The sequence below is a fragment of the Kwoniella botswanensis genome, chromosome 1 (genome assembly GCF_036426115.1).
Source record: "Kwoniella botswanensis chromosome 1, complete sequence".
NCBI classification, from domain to species: domain Eukaryota; kingdom Fungi; phylum Basidiomycota; class Tremellomycetes; order Tremellales; family Cryptococcaceae; genus Kwoniella; species Kwoniella botswanensis.
The window spans coordinates 7663560-7685127 of record NC_088599.1 but is presented as its reverse complement, the minus strand read 5'-3'; the positions used below and the strand labels follow the sequence as shown (position 1 = coordinate 7685127).

Sequence of the window (21568 nt, the reverse complement as noted above, 5' to 3'; positions counted from 1 at the left end):
AGACGTGGTGATTAATCAATCTGATGGCTGTTGATGAATCGAGAGATGACCCCAGATACGGCCTGTCGAAGACCCAACTGACAGATGTGGTATATCTAAGCTGTCGAGTCGAGGTCGATGAGAAAGAAAGAAGGTGATCTGATGATGATGTGTCGTGTAGTGTGCGGTGTGGACGGAATGGTTGGTCAAAGGTATGTTATGCGATGTGATTTGATCTTTCAATTAACCAGACCAACCTCAAGAGTGGGGGAGAAAAGAGACAAGGAAACAAATCCGCAGTTGATGGGATGAGTGTTTTTGTCTTTTGGTCAAAGGGCGTCATTGATGACACGAACACCATTGAAAAAAGATATGCAGAAGGATAAGTAGAATCAACCTTGATTATCTCTTCCTCAACATGGGTGTTACTACGCGGGTCCAAGCATCAATGATCAATCTGCCATTTACCTGAAACGCACAATCCTCCTTCATCCCACCCTTTAATCCTGGTAGACACGTTTTGGCATGGATTTGATCTGACCGGAAGTTTAGGAAAGTATACCATGTCTAAATACAGTAGTATCTGTACCTGATCTAGTCTTAGGATCAACTTGGACAACTGACGACTGACAACTGATGAAACTCTGGAATATCTGACATTGACATGATACAGTACAATACCCAACTTCCTTTGGCAAGACAGAAAGCATCCACAACAGCAACGCAAAGGGGATCAACTGGTATATGTATGACATATATTGGTTACGACGAGGCGGTGGCGTACAACGAAAAGGAGGATTAAGCTCGATACCGAAAAGCTTAAATACATCAAAGCACATCAGCTGTCCCACTGAAGAAACAATTACGACGTCTTAATTAACTCAACTGCGAAAGGGCGGACTACTGCCAATCGCACGACTGTACCAAAAGTGGGGAAAGGGGAATATGTATGCTATGCAGGGATACTATATTTGTCCTGCTCTCGAGCCACCACACTAATTCATGTTGCTCTGGTCGGTTTGATCATTCAACATCATTTGTTATGTTGTCAGTTACCAACAAAGGTACAACGGACAACCAGACAGGCAGTTGACTCGTACCTCGAGGTGGGTCATTGATAGGATGAAGGACCAATCCTAAGTAGAATCACGAGATACGACGTTCGTCCCATTCCATTGAAGGTATGTCGGTGTTCAACCCAATTCAGTTCTTAGTACTTTGTGGTCGTTATTCAGGTACCAATATAACAGTACACTAAGTTAGCTCACCCTCCGTCCTAGCGGTGCGGAAGGACCACAATCACATGTACAGTGACGTGTCATAGTGCTAAGTATGCATCATCGACATGATCAACACAGGTACAGATATAGATAAACTAAAAGTGCAAATACAAATACAGTCCGTAAGAATGCTCCCATCGATTAGATTTTCATAGATTACTAAGCATATCATCGATTAACTCCTACGCCAAGTAATGGATCCACATCAAAATGATTCGATTTATCCTTATCCTTGTTTCTGGTGATCACTCCTAGTCCAGCTAGGGGATCACTCTCTCTAGGTAGTTCAGCTGTGTTAGGTCTTTTATTCTTTGTGTCCGACGATATCGGTCGAGGTCGGGGTGGCAATGGCGCTGTGGCAGGTGAAGGCACAGGTACGGGTGTTCTAGGTAATCCAATTGAAGGATTTGTAGAGGATGATGAGAGTGTTAGGTTGGATTTGATCGATGAATTGCCATATCTGTTATGCGAAGGTGCGGGATTCACTAATTTATTCGGAGGAGAGGGTAAAGAAGGTGGATTAGGCATGGTAGGATATTGTGATATTGTAGGTGTAACATCTTCAAAAACCAATGTATCCTTCTCAAAGAGGATATCTCTTGATTGTAGCGGTTGTGTATGTGAGGTCAAGGAATCATCCCCATCCGTTGTAGCTGCTGGAGGTGGAAGAGAGACAGGAGCAGGTGTGGTCGACCTGGAATTGATACTTGAAGATTCTAATCCGTCGTGCCACCCCCATTCTCTCACGATCTCTTCAGTCTCTTTACCCGCAGCATCCAATAACCCATCTTTGATCCTTTCCAATCCCCTCCAAGCGTTCTCCTTCTCCTTCTCGATCTCATATCCATCTTCGGCTCCCGCAGAAGGGCCAAGTACAGAGAGCCATTCGGACATTGCTTTGCCCATACCCACCATCGCTAACCTCAATTCGGCCATTTCCAACTCCGCATCCTTCAGCGATTGCTGAGTTGCCACGCTGTTTACAGAAGGTCGACTGTCAACGGGAGGACGTGCCGGTGGTTGTTGTTGTGGTTGAGAGGATGGTGAAGTCAGGAAGGAGCGAGGCAGAGCAGAGGTCGACGAGGGGATAGTGGAAAATGAGCCGACCTCTCTTGATGGTGTTCCAGGGGAGAAAGGAAGATTGGGGAGATACGAGTAAGCGGTCGCAGAATCGGGAAGGTTTCTCTACGTAAGGTTGTGATCGCAATAATTCAATAAGCTGAGTATTCGCTCATGTGTGGGATATAAACTCACACGCAAGTCAGCAACGGTAGCCATGAAAGTCTTATCTAGTCCAGCTGCCTGCGCTCTCTCAAAGAGACCTTGTGCCAGTCCGCCCATCCCTGCTCTTCCTCTACTTCCCCTTCCTGGTTCGACACGGACTGATGGGCGTCCATCAGTTGCCTGCTGCGCTTGCTGACCTCGACTGATCTTTACCCCTAGAATATCTTGATTTTGCAGAACTACTTCTACTCCAGCTGCCGGCGATATGTTGGCCTTAAGGTATACCGCCTGGGACAAGATGAGTGATGGCTCGAAGGGGTATGAAGGGGATGGAGATGGGTAGTGGAGTAATTGGGTTAGAAGAGTGGGATAATCCGCTTCGATCACTGTGCATCCCATATATCAGCATGTTTGATCATTCACAGAGGGATCGGCACCACTTACGTTCATTCCGAATGAGCAACAACATGGCGACGCACACGAAATCTAACAATCCCATTCCCGGATCTTCGGCAAACACACCATCCCAGAGACGCATAGCCAGTGGGAATGGAATCTCTCTCGTAAAAATCAGACGTATCCATCGGCTGTAGGGTGGTCCAGCACATCAATGATATGCTCATGTCATGGGTTTGACAGCGACTTTTCACTTACATAGCCCATATTTGCGCTTCTACACCTTCGGTTTCTAGCCTTTCCCATAATTGTGGATCTATCCTCCTTATCAAGCTGGAATGTATATTATTACACCTCGTTATTATAGGTGCTTGGGGTGCGTTGACAGATCGATTCCTCTGTGCATATACCTCATCAGATAAATCTCCACAGCAGCCAGAGGCTAAGACAGTACGGTGAACAACATACTTACGATTGGACCTTCTTCAGCTCTCCATTCGTAAAACTCCTTCGCACTCTTCATGATAGCCTGAAACAACTGGAAAGAATCATGTTCGACATATCTCCTATCTAACGTAGTCCACATAGCTTCTTCCCCCTCCCCTTTTTCCACCTTGTTTGAGGTGTTATCCTTCTGGTCTAAGCTATCTCTGTCGACAGCTAAGAAGCAGCAAGCTAAGAGTTCGTGCATCCCCTGTCTATAGCCTACATCGGGATTCAAAATCGAGTATAAGAAAAGGGAAGTCGTGAGGCTCTTCTTCACTCGGGGTAGTTGGAAATAAGGTATATCAGGGAAAGTCCTCTCTACATCTTGAGAGATGGTCGATCGTAGATCTACGTGAGAAAACCATGTTTTCCAAGGTGATGAGCTGTCCAACGATAGAGGATCCCACCCATTAGTCTTTACTGAAGATGAGGAAGGAGCGAAAGCAGAAGAAGATGAGGAATTGGAGGGGGAGTGAGAGTGATGATCTTCCGATCCAGTACAGTCGGACGCCCATCTTCCATCCGGAGCGATGAGGAATCGACGCCGCAGGGAGTTGTAAGCTTCTCTTGAAGTTGATACGGACGTGCTGAATAGATTGGGAGATGTCGGTGGAGGTAGTAAGCCATGGTAGAACTGTAAATGCAACGACGACAAGAGTCAATCAGCTTGAAGTGTTACACAAGAGAGGATATTGTTATAGCAAGTACTTTCAACTTACTCGCCAATATACCGACCTGAGGATTATCCCTCCATCAGCGGCAGCTTCACCCAAACCATTCTTGGTCAACGCAGTTGCTTTAAGACGACTTGGCGATATCAATGGATCCGAAAATAGAGCTTTCCATGTTGACCTGTCAGGATGAAATGGTAGAACATCAGTTGATGCCAAAACGACCTCGTATGAGTGGTTACTCACTGGATCTCCTGTGTTGATGGACGAGGAAAGACAGCTTCTTCCCTTGTAGGATCTACCATGCCCGGATCTGAAGTGCTGTTACTGGTTGCACAGCTGAGAGTGCTTGAAGCGTTGATGGATCAAGTGGGACGTTGATCCAACAAAGGAGAACGAGAGACCAACTCAGACAAAGTACGTCACGCGAAGAATCCTCATACTCGAGGATGTTGTTGCTGATTAGCATATCTTTGTAATCCGGCAGGTCCTTGAAATTAGCGGAGTCAAATTCGATTAGAAGGCGTTGTAATAACCTATGAAACCGGCTAGATGACACCGGATTGACGTGATTGACATCACAACTTCTCAACGAACATTGCTGCATCTCACCAATCCCTTCTTCTGTCCAACAACATACTTGACCGATATCGGCACACACATCATATTGAGATACGTGCTCAAAACGTCCAGAAATGCCCCTTCGACTCCGACAGGCAGTAGCTGGACGACCGAATTTGCTGTCTACGAGGAATGTAGGGGTCATCTCAGCTGGAGAACGGGGTCACGTCGTACGTATATGTCACAGCTTGTTCAGCGATGGATGTAGGACTGATTTATTGGGGTGATAGGTATACCCTTCCGGATCGAATGTGGTCTTACTAACTCCTGAACTGGAATTGTCGGATACTCTACCGTTCTGGTCTGCGTTGCCACACAGGGCGTCCACGTCTAATCCGGGGGTGGTACTGGGTGTATGTTGTAGTAATATCGATCACCTAGTGAGTGTCGTGCTCGAAGTTCAAGTTTGACGTCTAAGCTGATCTTGACTTCAATCTCAGATCGTTGCATGGACCGAGGTCCATGTTGTATTCTGGCAATATCTCTCTAGGAAGAAAGCGGGAAGCTGGAGTGTACATTCAACGATAGTAGCATCTAGCTCAATTAGCAGTTTGGACTTTAGAGCTGGTAAGCGAATAGTCATCCTCCTGGCGAGTTTAGGTCACTCATGATGGTGATAGGAACACTTGTGCTCGGTACGAAGAATGGAATCGAGTACTGGCGTATGGACCCTCAGGCCGAGGTGGTCGTATGGGATAGGTTATGGGAAAGGTAAATCTCTTCCCCGACTTTCAATTTTAGCTAAGCTGATCATCATGTAGAACGTATCCTACTCCTACGAGTATATCTCTATCACCCTCATCAGGACATATAGCATGGTTCAAAACAGTATGTCACTGGACCAATCTCACAATCTACGCTCTCACACTGAAGTTATTTTGGACAGGGTCAAAGATCAGCTTATATCCTAGCGACCGATCGGAACCGTCAAGCAGTCGGTACGGCTCAGGAGATCAGACATCCGAGGGAGATAGCTTGGATAAGATGGAGGAAGCCTACTTCAGGAAGGTAAGAGAACATTGATACTGCGTATTATCGTTCAAGCTGATATTTCCCACTAGCTCCGATTCCCACCTTTATACCATCACCACTAATTCTGTGTTTCGAATTTACTCTCCTGTGCTAGATGATCCGTTATGGTTTCAGCTACTCTCATCGCTCGATCACAGAGCATTCGCAAAATCCTTCGGTCACCCGGCAGGAAAAGGAAAAGAGCCGGCACACAATGATTTTGGGTTGATGTGGGTATGGGATGCCGAGGTTCTGAGGGAAGTTGTAAAAGTAGAATTGGCAAGGATGAAGGAGAAACACGTCCAAGTACCGCAAGAAACGATGAAGATCATGGAAGGTCTAGAGTCGGAAGAGAGCGATATTATAGCATGGACAGGATCTGATGGGAATCTAGTACTACGGTCGATCATCGTGAGTTTCTGCTAGAAGATCAGTCAGTCTAGAGCTGAGGTTTCAAACTTTCGGATAGAACATCGAAAGGAAACCGCCAACCTTGCTGAAGACACTTCCTCTCACGAAATGCAAACTCCCTCCTCTCTCGTCCCCCTCTTCATGGTCACCTGAAACTCAACTTCTGCATATTCCAGGCTCTGTGCCAAGCTTACTTGCGGTGCTTGCCCCCTCATCCGAATACCCTTCCATCACTTCCTATCGACTGTCGTTAGCTGATGTACTGTCTTCCCGGTCATTGGCTATCACACCGACTTCTCGTTCGATATCTGCTGATGAGGCAGGCCCAGTACAACTTCAACATCCCATCAGACGTTTCGCTCGTACACCAAATGGTCGAGGGCTACTCGCTATCGGAGACAATGGCGAGCTAGGCACATGGTACAAACAGCAATTAAGTCTTCGACCTGGTAAATGGCATCTTGGACCTAGAGCGCTGATAGGGAAAGGTCATTGGCAGACACCTACTGTCCCGAGTGAAGCAGCTCTTTTCGCCAAGGGACGAGCTATAGTTTTCTACACCCAGCCAGCTGATGGTTCAGCGACAATCACACTGCAACATCTTGATTCTGGATCCACGAAACCTCGAGAACCGGTGATTCTACCTCATTTCAATCCCTCGGCCGACGATGATGTGGAGATGCTTTTAGCGGTGTCTGATATAGATGACGGATACAGCGGAGGAAGTCGACGTACGCAACGTGCTATCATCACAGCGGCGACTAGGAATGGTGAAGCATGGGTGTGGCGTGTGATATCAAGGATAACACCTAAAGAAGGTGATCTGGAAAACCAACCTGATGTCCAACTCGTTTCGCATTACAGATTACCTCTGACCTCAGAACACGATGATCACGAGTGTAAACCCAAAATGATCTTACCTGTGGACCCGATGGGATGGCATCAATCTGTCATTGACTGGACGACTGATACCCCTCTGCAAGATATGATCCTGACTATCTCCACCGATGGTGATTTGGAATTTTGGACACCTAAGATTGGAGGTCATTTAGCTGGAGAGAAAGCTGATAATGAAGTCAAGCATGGAGATGCTGCCTGCGATCATGAAGGCACGGGTGGAGTCGAAAAAGGAGACGAAGCTTGGATCAGGACTAGTACGGTGAGGACGGAAAGAAGTAATGTTATAATGGCTAGATGCAGTTCAAGGAAGAAGACGGTACTGGGTAGGTCTCTACTGATGATACACCCCCAGGTTGGAAAGGCCATTCAGCTGACGGTTCTTCTTCGTAGTCTGTGAGCTTGATGACGGACGACATGAGATGACTATATGGGATTCGAAAGTCAGCGAATTTTCGACCGGGTTAGAGCTGACGCATATATTTGAGTGAGTTCTCAACATCAAATACCGTATGATCTAAAACTTATCCCATGACTTGTCAGGCAAGGTGACAGGATTCAGGATTTGGACTGGACGACTACTTCCGATCTTCAATCTGTTCTTGCCGTCGGCTTCGCTCATAAGGTAGTATTCGTATGTGAACAACGGATGTCATACGTCGAAACCACACCTGGTTGGGCGCCTTTCCTCACGATCGACATGGAACGGTATACGCCTGTACCGATCAGCGATTCGATTTGGCTGGCCGGAGGGTCATTGGCTGTAGGAACAGGGAACCAGATATACTTGTTTAGTCGATTCTTAGGTATAGAATCTCCATCTTCATCACCTGCTGGGTCTATGAAAAGTGTGGCTTTGGATGAAGAAGAGCCTGAAGATATCTTCCAATTGATCGCTCATAGGAATGGACCGTTGGTGGATTATCATCCGATCCAATTGGGACAATGTCTTCTTTGGGGTATGTCCACTTGAACCTGACCTGTAAGCGAGAGACTTTATGGCTAACTCCCGGATTGTACATACAGATAAAGCCGATCTAGTCAAGAGCATCCTTATGGAGTTGGTAAAAAGCTTAAAGCACTGTGAAGAGGATGGGAAGAAGAGAATACGTTTTCAGAGATTGGACCCATCAGAATTCTATTCTAGGAAGAAAAAAGCTAAGATCATCAAAGCAGTAAGCTGAACTTGCAGTGTAGCCTTGATAGCGTGTACTGATAAATTCGACCAGTCAACAAATAAATACGATGGTCTATTTGATAGCTTTCAGCCTCCTCCTGAGTGAGTGAGATCCGTCTCTGCTAAAAATGCGTTTGGCTAATCTAGATGGTGGTAGTGACGAAGAAGATGAGTTTACCGATAAAATAGTGAACGAGCTTGTCGAACGGCTGAACGGCAGAGTTGCTCTTCCCTTATCGACCTCCGAGAAATCATTCTTAGCGACGATGGCTCAAGCAACCTTGGAGGTAGGTCTACTACAACATCATGGAATTTCGTTGTACTGATGAGATGAAATCGTCGATAGGCGGAACAGCAGCGGCGATCACTCGACCTATGTGGCATGCGATACCTCATCTCGCTGAGGATGTATGTAAACTGGGATAGACTCTCATCATCCAATACACCCATGTCATCTTCCTCAACGAACTTCCCCGATTTCATCCAAGCTACAAGAGATGAGCAGAGGAAGAATCATTTCTCGTTCCGTAATATAGTGTGGGCAAGTCACAGTGAAAGTCAGGATTTGTTATTGTCAGCTTCCAAGGAGACTTGTAAGGATGGAAAGATGTCATGGGAAGATGCGAGAAGGATGGGTGTTTTCTTATGGTTAAAACCTTCTGAATCATATGTGAGCTATCTCGAGGTCTTTGGTTTTCTTCATCGCTTCATTCCCTGTTCTGACTATATATGCGTTCCGCACAACAACAGAAATCACAGCTCGAAGATATCTCTCGAAATCGATTCATGCAAGATGAAGATCGAGATCCAACTTCATGCTCTTTGATCTTCTTCGCTTTGGGTAAAAAGAAAGTAGTTCACGGTCTCTGGAGACAGGCTCCAGGACATAAGGAACAAGCATTGATGCTGAAATTCCTAACGAACGATTTCGAGTTGGACAGATGGAAAACTGCCGCTATGAAGAACGCTTATGCTTTGTTGAGTAAACAAAGATATGGTAAGCGAGCCCATTTTTTTCCCTCGGTCTTTTCAAATAGACTAATATGGGCCGGGACTATGTAGAGTACGCCGCTGCATTCTTTATGCTCGGTGGATCACCCAAAGATGCCATCAACGTCTGTCTACGCCATTTGAAAGATTGGCAACTTGGTGTAGCCCTTGCGAGAGTGGTTGAACCGAATGAGATGGAAGGCAAACCGATAGGACCAATTATGAGATGGATATTAGAAGATACGGTTTTACCTATAGCTTTTAGGGGTGGTCATAGATGGTTGGCAAGTTGGGCGTTCTGGACTTTGGGTCGAAGAGATTTATCAGTTAGGATCTTGATTGTACGTTATTCCCCGCTCATCTTCAAATGACTAAGGTGGAGAGATAGACTGACCTGTGTTGCATCTGTGGATGTGCTTTAGTCGCCAATGAATATCATTGCTACCGACTTCTCGCCCGATAAACCTCTGGAAGTGGGTAATCCGGACAATGACGATCCTTCTTTACTCTTGATGTTCCAACACCTGAAATCGAAATCTCTACAAACTGCAAAAGGTACTAATGAAGTTTCGACCAAGTTGGAATACGATTTCGTATTACACAATGCTAGAGTCTTTTTCAGGATGGGTGAGTGACGCGAACATCATATTGACACACAGTGAAGACGATGGATCTGACGAGGTGAGTTGTATATCTGAAATAGGTTGTCATAACCTCGCGTTGGATCTTCTGAGATCATGGTCCTTTGAAAGACCTTTCTTCCCTTCACGTACCAAGCCCAAAACCCAAAGTATCGCTCCTCCGACACCTATATCCGCCACCACTACTTCCACTTCGCCTGTTCGACCTACCATAAGCGGATTGGACACTCTCATTGTAGGACACAGTAGAAGACCCACGTTCATGCTGACCAGTGAGAAGAGGAGAGAATCGTTATTTATGGATTTGGATGTCCTAGCTGTTGATCATAGTAATGATACTTCCGCTGTACCTACACCTACGACCAATACTTCTCAATCACCTAGTCTTGATGGAATCGCGACTGCTCCAAAAGCACAGGACGGCAAAAAGGAGGAAGTAAAGGATGCAGATGCAGAGGAGGTAGAGAAAAGTCCCCCGCCACCGAAGAAGATAGGTAATTTGATGAAAGAGTTGAAACAGGATGTTCAACAGGGAGCAATGGAGTTTAATATGGATAATTTCTTTTGATCGGTCTTAGGTCCTTAACAAGGTCTCAGTATCTTTTTGTCAATGGATTACAAGTTGTTATGGAATTGACAATGATTATTTTGTGATAAGTGTTCAAATTCTGATGACGAAGAGAAATGATAAATCTAGCATGATGAACTATATACCCTACCATATATGATCCTATATATACAGTATGAATATGCGATGTCTTTCACCTATCCATTTGATTTGGTATGTATCTGCCTTTGTATTGTTAGTCACAATTGTAACTAAGTTGTTTTGTTTGTGCTGCTGGATAAAGTAGGAGCTACAATGCTGTACATGCTAGTAGTTCGTCGTTCAAGTTCACACTGTTTTCGAACGTCTATCTGATTGCTACATGTACATGTACATATACATACATATATAGCACGTTTCGTACATCATGAAAATACTCATTATCGAACCTTATAAGGATTCAAAGGATGAAGAAATACACTAAATAAACGTTCATATGCAGAAGATATACATAAACACAAAACCCCTAAATACTCATAAGGAAAAATGCACCACACTACTCTTCTTCTTTCTCTTCAGTTATCAAATTCTGATTCACACTTGGTCCATTACCGGTTCTGGAGCTACTCCTCATACTCGATAACTTATTGGCACTGAGATTCCTTTTATGTCCACCGGGCGTATGGCTGAAAGGTGATGGCGATAGATTATGAGCACCCAACAAACCCACTGGCCATCTGGGTGATAAAGGTGGGATATTCTCTGATCCAGCACCGGGAGTATTGGGTTGCTTCGAATTTAGATCTTTGAAGAAATCCGATCTTGAAATTGTCGTCATCGTTTCAGCCGATCCTACCGCACCTGAAAATGATATATTCCTAGCTACGCTTATACCTCTCATAGGCGTGTTATCTACCAACATTGACGAGGGGACTCGGGATCTACCTCCAAGAGGGGTAAGGGAGAACAAAGACGGTTGACCAAAATTGAAATCTAAATGTCGGGATGGAGTGGAGGTAACGTCGAAAGGAGCATCGTCAATCCTCGGTGTAGAGTATCGATCGGACGAACCTCCAATGATAGGGGCAGGTGTAGAAGGAGGTTGGTTGTTGTCCTCGGTGAAAGACCACATATCCGCACTTCCGTAAGATAACATCCTAGCTCTTTCGGGTCTCTTGGGCGAACTGACCACTCGACTCAGGGGTGTTCGAGTCGAAGGCATACCGTGAGATACACCAGCAATGAACATAGGTGAAGGAGCCAAGGCTATATGTCCGATATCACTCTTCACCGCTGATGATCGAGGATCAGCCAATTGAGAGTATCGACTTCGAGGTGTAGAGTGCGAATCCTGTCGGTTGGATGGAGTATGCATGATGGATCTTGAAGAGTTTTCACAATTCGAGCACCACCAGTTGGATCCGATCTTGGATTCGTCTTCAATCCCACAGCACATAATGTGATGCCATGTCTTACATGCTGCACAAGAGATCATCGATCCCATACTGTTGGTGTTGTTCGTACCGCACACACAGGCGACAATTCCAGCAGGAAGTACAGGTATAGCTCGATTTCGTAGACTGATTATAAGCGCAGATCGAGCACTGGCATCTGCTCCATCAGGTGAGAACCCTCTTCTTCTGTCGGAGGATGAACCGGTTGTCGAGCTTGAGGAAGATGACATGAGTCGGGATACACTTTTTCCCTTCCCTTTCCCATGAGTTGTGTACATCGTCATCAATCCCTCCTCGTCTGATCCACTATCATCACTTGCAGTTTCAAGGTACCTCCTCAGCAGAGTAGCTTTCTCCGTTTCCTCTCTCTTCAGTCTCGCTTTCCTACTTCCTCCAGCCAAAGCCCATGGTGCTTCTTCGTCAGGCCATAAAGGTTTCAAGACCGTTTTCGAGCTACTAGCTATGGGTCTTTCAATCCAACCTTCCTCATCTTCCGTTCTGGTCTCCTCTACCAGTTGTGCCGATCGATCCAACCCCAGGAATTTGATGGCAGTCGCTTTTCTCACGGCGACTCGACCAAACAGATCTATCCTCGTCGAGATCAGGGGTTGCTCATCTTTGATAGTGTGCTCGGAGAAAGCTTCTAGTCGTCTGGCGATCCTTTCAGCTTCGGACTCGGGTGAATCTCCGTCTTCTTCTTCTTGATCATCAGGATCGGGCAGCAATCGATCATTGCTCATGGTGGGTGTACGGAGAGTAGTGAGATCAGGGGATGATGGAGGAGATGCACGAGTCTTCGTTCGATTTTCGAACCAGGCAACTTCACTTTCCAGCACCTCATTTGTGGCTAATGAAGCTAATCCGGACTCGTCGGTAGTAAGCGCGGGGATGGTGGTTGTTCTCGGTGATAGATGATGTTCCTCTGGTGATTTGGTGTCTTCAAGTTCACCTTGACTTATACCTAACAAACCAAGCTTTCGTCCTTCCTCTTGATGTCGGGTGATCACAAGACCTCTTCTTACTGAAGAATCTGATACTTCAGGTTCTTCTTCTATCGGAGTCATGACCTCTTCAGTCGGTATGGGCAAGCGAAGATGAGGTGGTAAATTGATTGTCGATATCTCCTTACCAGTCGAAGGCGGTGTAGGTAATTGAACTGTCGTCGCCGGAGCACTATCTACTCTGACACGTTTAGACGCTCTTCCTCCGCTAGACTCATCTTGCTGTTGCTGTTGTTTTCCCCTCTTTGGCGTCTTCAAAGATTTACCCGATGGAGAGGTGTCCTTGGTGCTTTGTCTTTCTCTCTTTCGTTTGGTTGCTGAAGCTTGCTTGTCAGGCGTAGCTTGACTCCATGCCCTCCGCCCATCAGTGGTGGTCTGATAGTATGACGGTATGGTCGAATCATAAGTTCTGGTCAAAGTAGTGGTAGTGAGCAAGGGTGTGGTACCATCGTATCCGGTTGGTTGTTGAGGGGTATACGATTGGTCAAGGTAAGGTTCAGGCGAGAATTGACCTCCTGATTGGTTGGTTCTCGATGGAGTCTGGAAAACTTCGTAGTCTTGAGATGTAGGGTAATATGTCGATGTGGACGTTTGACCTAATGGTGACAAGCGGGGTGAGGGTTGGACAGACATGGGTTGGAGATGAGATCCGGAAAGAGTAGGATAAGGGAGATGATAAGAAGGAGGACCGTTGACGACTAAAGTTTGACCATGAGCGTAAGGTGATGATTGTGCAGCGGGGGAGTGTGACTGAGATTGCGATTCAGCTGCTGATAGATGAGAGTACGTAGGGGATGCGACTGCATTGGATAAACTGTTTTTTCACATATACCATCAGTTATCGCTCATATGGGAATGCAAAAATTTCCCTTCACTCACTTGTCCTTTTCTCTCCTCAGACCGTTACCGAAACTACTCAATGTAGGAGTCCAATCAGTCATCAACTCCTGACCATGCGAATGTGCGGAATGCATTGTTGAATGGTGAGGGTGATGGGTATGGCCGTGGGGATGATTATGAAGGTGACTGCTGGTCTCGTACAAGACCGGACCTGTCATTGAAGAATGGCTGAAGGGGAACAGGAGGTCCAGATATGTGGGATAGTAGGGCTGAGTAGCTATTGAGATCATCGTCAACGAGTTAGCATGAGCATATGGATGAGCGGGTATCGATGTCAATTGATTGGTGGGCCATAGGTGACTAATGGGAATGACACAAGTGCAAACATTAAAGCATAACAGAAGATGATATGATGGGATGTCGGATGGAACTGGAAGTCAGAGTACAAAGTACAGAATGAATCGGGTTGTCCTAACTTAAACCCCCCATTACCATGACATATCACCCGATCCGACCAGGAAGAAGAGGAAGAGTAGGGGGGAATGAAAAATTGCAAGAATACCATAAGATATGAAACATCTGGTGAGACAAGACATGACGCACTCATGATGAGAGAAGCCATTCACACAGTAGTCGAGATTAGAATGAGAGTAGGGATACAGGAAGACGGATTGAACAGAAGATTGATATGAGAATGGTAGAATCGTTATCATTCAACTTACATTCCTTCCTTCCTTCCCGATACGAATTGCTCGTATTACGATCTCGATTGGCTTCCAGAGCGGTATCCCTATTCCTTTAGATCGATATGGATCTGCACTGACCAGTCTTGGCGGTGCGGTGCAGGTTATGAGAGAAGTCGATATAGGATCGAGGTTGAGTGATAAGGGGATGAACCAGTCGCAGCGGGAGAGGGAAGCTTGATTGAATATTGAAGCTTTCGGTTTCAAACCGTAAGCATTATTTGTCGATTAGGTGAGCAGGAGATATAGACCTTTATCCACTACGACAGCGATACAGTCTATGGTTTGTGATTGTTATCGTTGTATCCGATGATGGTATATGATGGCCTCAGTAGTGTTGATGAGAGGGGTTAAAGTCACTTTTCCTTGCTTTTGGCCAGAGTGGACACTGATGCCGTTAACGGTCGGAACGTTTTGTGGAATAACCTTTTGGCACCAGTTGGAGTTGGATTTACCACAAGGTATAAGCACCGATAGGTATCTGCAATGCTACAGCAGACGAGGGTATGGACAAGAACCAGATCCGAATGCTATGTATGGGTAATGATTATGATTTGATGATGAAATGAAGAGGAGATATGGAAGGTGAAAATGGCGCTAGTGCGATTGGAATTCAAGGGTTTCTCTTATGAGGATGATACAATAATTGTGGTGGTGTGTCCACTTGTTCGCTTTATCCCGTCTTGCCTTCGTCTGAGGTTATCCTCTGCATAGTTTGTATACAGTCACAGCAGTGTCTGGAATATCGCTACCAGAACAATAGACATATGCATATAGGATATGAGGTAACGCTCGGATCTTCTACCTTCTCCCTTCCCCCTTTTTTTTTTGTGTATCTTCTATTTTCTTTTCTCAGCTAGGTTCCCTGATTCATATGTTGAACGATTTAATGTTCAATTAGTCCACTGGGTCATCCGCCGTATAACCGTATCGGAAAAGGGTCTCTTGGATGATTTAAGTTATGAGTGGACGAGATAATTTATGGTATGGCATGGTATGATGAGATCGACCGAGAACCTTCAGCCAGAGATTGAGACTTTGGCGGATCGAATGATGTCTTTCCTGATAGCAGGTATCTTCAGCTGAGCGGAAGATGATATCAGATCGGACAGACGATAGCAATGGATGAGGCTTGAGGTCGGTACAGAACGGAATAGTAAAAATCCAGGGCCAGCTATGCAAGCATCTACGGTGACGTTGAACCCATTTTGTAACTTACTTGCATGTACAGAACCGATTCGCTGCAGCAAGGGATAGACGATCGACAGAGGCGTCAAAGGCTGGAACTGAATGTGAAATGTTACTTTCGATGGGACATGCATTCCAATGGAATTACATAAAATAACTTGAATACCTTGGAATTCCATATCTCAATCGACTGATTTAATGCGGTGTGACAAAAGAAAAGATAAATTAGGGATTTCATTTTTCCAAAAAGAACGCCTATGAATTTTAAGGAAATATAGAGTTCCATTGACTGCGCTCTAAGTATAAGGCTCAGATTGATGAAAGATGATACCGTGATACGGTTGCATACTTGGAGCATAAACTTCTTCAAAGAGAAGACAGGTCGGTGTCTTGTTTTGATCGTATGCGGGGCATGGAGTGCAGGATCCGTTACGAGTCCAAGTGTGACGGGTAAATCGGAAGGAGCTGACTAATTATCCATGATCAAACTCCGCCTGGGGAGGAGTTAACATCTTGCATAACGATCCTGCTGGGCAAAAGGTCGAAAGAGAAGGCAAGGTGGCCCAGAATGGTACCGTGTCCGAGGAGACCGAGCAGATAGGGATTTGGGTGAAGTAATCTCGGACCAGATTTCTGCGAATTCTCTCTTCTGCCATACGTATTTCTTACCCCTGCGTATAGCATGAGAAGCTGTTCAAGCATGATCGAGCATGAAACGTCTCTCTCACTTTCCCATACACAACTCATGCAGACACACACTTTCAACAAGCACACACACTTTCAACAAGCACATACACAAATCCGTTGTGCGTCAAGCTTGCTATCGGTCGCGAAATTCCAGAAATCTTCTGAGAGATTTAGATTAGGTTCTTCGGAATGTTATCTGCCGTTGAGAGCTTTACGCGTTCACGCGTCCCGTTTTAACTAAACTCAAATTTTGATTTTCCGGAGCGTGACATGGTGATGAGAATTACTTTATCGGGTAAGAAGGTAAAAGTTGAGATATGTGGCGTGGATGATTTCCCGGAATTTCTGGAATCTTGAATTTTATCTGATACCGTCAAGTCCACGTAAGGAGGCAATCCGAGCCTTGCAAGGTATTTGGTACTCTGCTGGATTAGATCTGCGGAACAGCTCAGCTCAGTGGCTTAATGACCGGGCACCGTGAGCTGAACTCAAAGAGCAAACGCCTTTAGTACAGATATCCAAGTCCGTGAAGATGCCACGTTCTCAGATCATATTAGTTGAGCAGTTGTGAACAGTGAATGCGTCGTGAAATATCGAATTTGGTCCATATTTTGTGGTGATTGTAAGTGTTGAACAGCTTGAGTATCGAGTGTACTTGCAATTCGTGTGAAAGAACCCTCTGAACATTATCGAGCCTGAGATGGAGAGCAGATATCGTGAAAGAAGGTATCGAACCGGTAGTGCGGCAGATATGATAAAGTAGTAACGAGCGATGATAGATTCAGCAATGATGGTGTTGTTCAATCTCGCGTCATCGTATCGACAGAACAAGGCAATCTTCCCAATTGGATAGATGAGAATGAGTACGATAGGTAAAGAAGTAGAAGAAGCAAGGACAACTAAACTTCGCGTCGAGGCAGTGACTTTATATAGCTTTCACAACAACGGTTTATAGAAAGAAAAAGTGACTTGGTATGTGCTTGTTACAACGCGTCACCTACCCTTGGGTCACTGAATGATCTTTCCTAGTCCAATTGAAAGACGTGGACGTGTTTCAAAGTGATTGATCACGATGGGTACCGTGTTCGTGTCCGTGTCTAATTGAAGGGTTTATTCAAAATAAAATGTCTCTTAACCCTACATTTTCCATACGCGAGACAAGACACCCGCGCCGACCATTACTTTGTATCGAATTTATCAATATACAAACTCACGCGTACATGGGCTGTCATGGGATGAATCGCTCTAACAATCTTTGGTACTCATCGCTCTTTACCAGCGAATTCAGACGACGGAATGTGAGATGACTACTACGACACACCCAACTGAAGGAATGTCGGCTATGTGCGATGGTCACTCGGCACTACCGCACAAATACCAACTCAGCCGCCATCACCATCCCCACCTTAGGGCACAACTTACCAGTATTGCTTGCATGTATCATCTACCTTATAACAGCTTCACAAACGCAGAACTGCGTCAAGAAAGATATCGTCTACTGCATTCACGACAGCCCAAACATCAAGCATAGGTACAACAAGTCATACGTCAAAGATGCCATCGTCCTCCATTCGAGTCTTGACCTCATCAGACGTTGATCAGGTGCTAACCGACCTATCGCCTGAGATTGCTTTAGCCTCCCAGTCATATGTCTTCAAGCACTTCTCCAGCCCCTCGGCATCAAAGGAAGGTGAATACGCTATCATCCAGACTCCTCATAGAATAACTATCAGCTCAAAGCAGTCCACCATGCTATTCATGCCTTCTCGTGCCCCCACAGCGGACAACTCCACGACAGCGTCAATCAAGATTGTATCTGTGCCCACTGTAAGTGATGGGGGTTTACCTGCAACTACTATGGTGATGGATGAGACTACTGGGAGGGTCAAAGCTGTTGTTAACGCTAGGAAGTTGACGGCGTTGAGAAATGCTTGTGGTGAGTGATTATTTTCTTGACCAATGATATGTGCATATTAACGCTCTCGCATACGCAGGCTCAGCGCTCTTCCTCCGTCTCTTTCCCTCTCCAACCCCACCCACCCACCTTGTCCTCTTCGGTTCCGGTGCGCAATGTCACTCGCATACCATTCTATTTCTCCGTCTGTACTCCACCATCCAAAGCGTGACTTTCGTCGTTCGTTCATCCACCCCACGATCCCAATCCCTGATCAACGACTTATCCAAGCAATTCCCCGGTATATCCATCAAAGTTGAAGTGCATCCATCAAGCTCTTCAGAGGGATTGGACGACGTGGTGGGTAAAGGAGATATAATCGTTGCTGCAACTTCATCGACCGTACCTCTTTTCACCACTCAGCCGAAAAGGGACGCGAGGGTGATACTGATAGGCTCATACAAACCTACGATGCACGAGGTCGATCGATCCCTGGTGGAAAGTGCGGGCGTGGTGGTTGACTCAATCGAAGCTTGTATGAGAGAAGCGGGCGAACTGATCGATTCGAATTTGACAAATGAAGATTTGGTAGAAATAGGTCAGGTGCTAGATGATTCCAGGGCAGAGGAATATAAGAGGAAGGTAGAAGAAAAAGCGAATAGTATAGGTGGGAATGGAGTGGTGATATTCAAGTCTGTAAGTTCGATGCTGGATCGTCAAAATTTATACGTTACCTGGACCGCAGACTTGCGAAGACAGTAGACTAATATCTTGTTATCGTCTATCATAGGTCGGACTGGGTATCCAAGACGTGGCTATCACCAATATCGTCTTGGAACAAGCTGAGAAGATGAACTTGGGCCACGTGGTGGAGAATTACGATTGATACCCACCATCATCTACGCTCGATGATAGACTCTATGGATGTTATGGAGACGCCTAAGTGCTCTAAACCTACCGATTTCACGTTGTAATCCCACTTGGTATTTGCTCTGGCCATGACTAGGTGCCTGAAAAACAATGAAAGATCTCACCGACCGAGTATAGCGCAGTCTGCCTTTATTCGACTGGTCATGTTCAGGCAACATTGCGGACATGATAATACATATTCGGCTTATTTAGTATGTATATATACTAACAAACATGTCTATCTACTTAATTTGACGATTCCTTACCATAATTGTCAAAGCCATCGCTAACTTCACGATTCAACCAACGGTGATACTACCATTACAATTGGTATCAAAGGCTAATCTCACACCAGCACGAATCTTGCCAGGTGTGTTCTGCAAATACGTTATATTGTATGGCTTACTGAATCCTGAAGTTGTACGGTCAAGTCAGAGATACCACAAACTTTCAGCGATCCTCAGAGCATATACTGAACCAGAATCACTCACCTGCTCCAGAAGCACCGATCAAGGCTGTATCGCCGGTGGTCTTGGACGAAACGTAATCGTACCATGTATAGAAAATTCCCAGTGTGTCACTGCTGTGGTAGACCTACAAACACACAAGTTGAGAGCGATTTAGCAGGAAAGAATCCTTAAGGGTGAAGGAAGAGATCGACCAACGGTGAAACCGATTCTCTGTCGAATGTCTGAGGCGAGGCTAGCTTGCCAAGTGTACGCAATAGTTCGATTGGTATATTGAGAATATGAATAGTCTCCCGAAGTGGACCAACTTCCCCTAAATGCACCTTAATCAACCATCGATATCACAATCATGCAGTCCCATAGCGAACTTAGAAGGGAGTTACTTCTCGTCAATCATGTTCCTGTGATCAGTACGTTGCGATCGCTTGTGCAGATGTGAATTACTCACGATAAGGTGCAACAGTATAATGAGGGAATTGCAGGTAGTACCAAGACCAAACCGATACAAAGCAGCTATCAGCTACATGTCGTCCACTTTTTGGGATTCTTTCCCGGTGAACGATATTTCGACTTACACCGTTGGAGGACATACCTATGTCAGCGGTGTGAGCGTTGAACATTCGAACGGGAAAAAGAGACCTAAGGCTCTCTGTATAATTCAAACCGTGCTCGTATCGATATGTGAGTGGGATGTTAGGTCGAGGAGGTAAAACGATGAAAGCTCCGTTTGGACATGCTGATTCTCTCTTGTCAAGTCCCGCCGTTGTTATTGTTGACAAACCCCCTGTGAACGGTGAATCCACATTGCGGTCATGGAGCTCGACATTTGGGGTAAATGCTGTGGCGGTGACGACTGTAAGGTATACCAGGTGAATAAGTTGGAAGCACAACATCGTATATTTTCGATTAGCTGGACATTGGCTTGCTAACGCAGATGGCGGTGGCGATACTGTATGAGATGCTAGCTGAATTACTTCAAAGACAAACGACAGATCGATCGAATCTTCAGTTCGTTACCAAGGAACATTCACGTTTCAATTGATGAGTATCGCTCTGCTAGACCTGAGAGGAGCACCTGCACAACCATCAGCGTCAGCCTTGAGCACAGCCTGTCATCCCTCCAACAGAGAATTCTCTGATTTCGTTAATCTGTCTGGAAGATGATCAGCGAAAGATTGACATGTTCTTGGCCACTCGAATACACCCACAAAGCCGACGTGACGGATTGATATCTGTAGTGATCAATGATGCGATCAAGTTTGTACGATGGATGCACCTCTAGTGCGTCGACACATGACTTCCCTTCGTCAGGAAATAGCCCAGAGTAATTTGCCTGTACAAACCCCCACGAGTATGACAGTAACGCACCCGGATAGCTTAAGGAGTGAGCGTATATGACACTTTGAAGTCACATATGTGATTGCATAATTGTCCTATTGAGATTCAGCAAGCCGTTGAGAGGCAATCGTTAAGCCTTCAGCCAATGTAATATCTTCCTGGACAGTTCGTATCGAATGCCAGTCTCAGATCATTGTGAACCGCACCTTGTTTATCGTAGCTGTACTGAGTCCACTGGTACGGTATGGCTGCGCGAGCGAAGACTCACAATCAATTTTATCTTATCAACCGTGATGTCACACTCACGCTGTTGTAAAGAGCCTGTACCTTGTGCGCCGATAGTAGCTGGGTTACCGCTATGAATTCCTATCACTCTGTCATAGTAGACATACCACCATCCAGGGGCTTGGGTGTCGTAATATAGCTATGAGAAATAGCGGTGAATTCGTTTCTAACAAAATACACTTTTGATCGAACTTACGGTGAAGTCGATACTTGAATCGGGAAATCCAAGTTCAGTACGAGCAAACCAGTGAATTGCTACGGCCCCCGGATAAATTTGATAGGTGACCTCATAGAATCCATCCGTATAGCTACATGCCTGTCAACAGCGCATCACCAAGAACGAAGGAAGACTTCATGGACAACCTACAGTCGTCTGCTCCCTAAGAGGGAAGGCAAGTCAGATCTTTCCATTGATTCCTCCCAAATCCGAT

At 45.6% G+C, this 21568-nt stretch overlaps 6 protein-coding genes across 6 annotated transcripts; 2 read left to right on the top strand and 4 right to left on the bottom strand.

Annotated features, from left to right (window-relative positions):
* Window positions 1-1427: 1427 nt before the first annotated feature.
* On the bottom strand, window positions 1428-4341 carry L199_002900 (uncharacterized protein; the record flags this gene model as incomplete). The annotated part of the gene is made up of 7 exons (XM_064888639.1): window positions 1428-2444; window positions 2514-2869; window positions 2928-3070; window positions 3138-3277; window positions 3352-3999; window positions 4085-4217; window positions 4283-4341. The coding sequence occupies 7 exons, from the start codon at window positions 4339-4341 to the stop codon at window positions 1428-1430; spliced, it is 2496 nt and encodes an 831-aa protein (XP_064744711.1).
* A 390-nt stretch (window positions 4342-4731) lies between these two features.
* On the top strand, window positions 4732-10352 carry L199_002899 (uncharacterized protein; the record flags this gene model as incomplete). Its single annotated transcript, XM_064888638.1, has 18 exons — window positions 4732-4827; window positions 4888-5037; window positions 5098-5224; window positions 5278-5368; window positions 5419-5485; window positions 5544-5665; window positions 5719-6079; window positions 6138-7302; window positions 7370-7463; window positions 7520-7935; window positions 8003-8151; window positions 8206-8255; window positions 8311-8440; window positions 8500-8823; window positions 8904-9150; window positions 9216-9484; window positions 9566-9770; window positions 9847-10352. 18 exons carry the CDS (start codon window positions 4732-4734, stop codon window positions 10350-10352), a joined length of 4569 nt encoding a protein of 1522 aa, XP_064744710.1.
* A 535-nt stretch (window positions 10353-10887) lies between these two features.
* On the bottom strand, window positions 10888-13760 carry L199_002898 (uncharacterized protein; the record flags this gene model as incomplete). Its single annotated transcript, XM_064888637.1, has 2 exons — window positions 10888-13600; window positions 13666-13760. The coding sequence occupies 2 exons, from the start codon at window positions 13758-13760 to the stop codon at window positions 10888-10890; spliced, it is 2808 nt and encodes a 935-aa protein (XP_064744709.1).
* Window positions 13761-17798: 4038 nt separating this feature from the next.
* Window positions 17799-19024, top strand: L199_002897 (uncharacterized protein; the record flags this gene model as incomplete). Its single annotated transcript, XM_064888636.1, has 3 exons — window positions 17799-18180; window positions 18239-18834; window positions 18929-19024. The coding sequence occupies 3 exons, from the start codon at window positions 17799-17801 to the stop codon at window positions 19022-19024; spliced, it is 1074 nt and encodes a 357-aa protein (XP_064744708.1).
* Window positions 19025-19346: 322 nt separating this feature from the next.
* Window positions 19347-20134, bottom strand: L199_002896 (uncharacterized protein; the record flags this gene model as incomplete). Its single annotated transcript, XM_064888635.1, has 4 exons — window positions 19347-19459; window positions 19539-19641; window positions 19713-19837; window positions 19963-20134. The coding sequence occupies 4 exons, from the start codon at window positions 20132-20134 to the stop codon at window positions 19347-19349; spliced, it is 513 nt and encodes a 170-aa protein (XP_064744707.1).
* An 856-nt stretch (window positions 20135-20990) lies between these two features.
* On the bottom strand, window positions 20991-21548 carry L199_002895 (uncharacterized protein; the record flags this gene model as incomplete). Its single annotated transcript, XM_064888634.1, has 4 exons — window positions 20991-21100; window positions 21159-21276; window positions 21334-21445; window positions 21505-21548. 4 exons carry the CDS (start codon window positions 21546-21548, stop codon window positions 20991-20993), a joined length of 384 nt encoding a protein of 127 aa, XP_064744706.1.
* Between the last annotated feature and the right edge of the window lie 20 nt (window positions 21549-21568).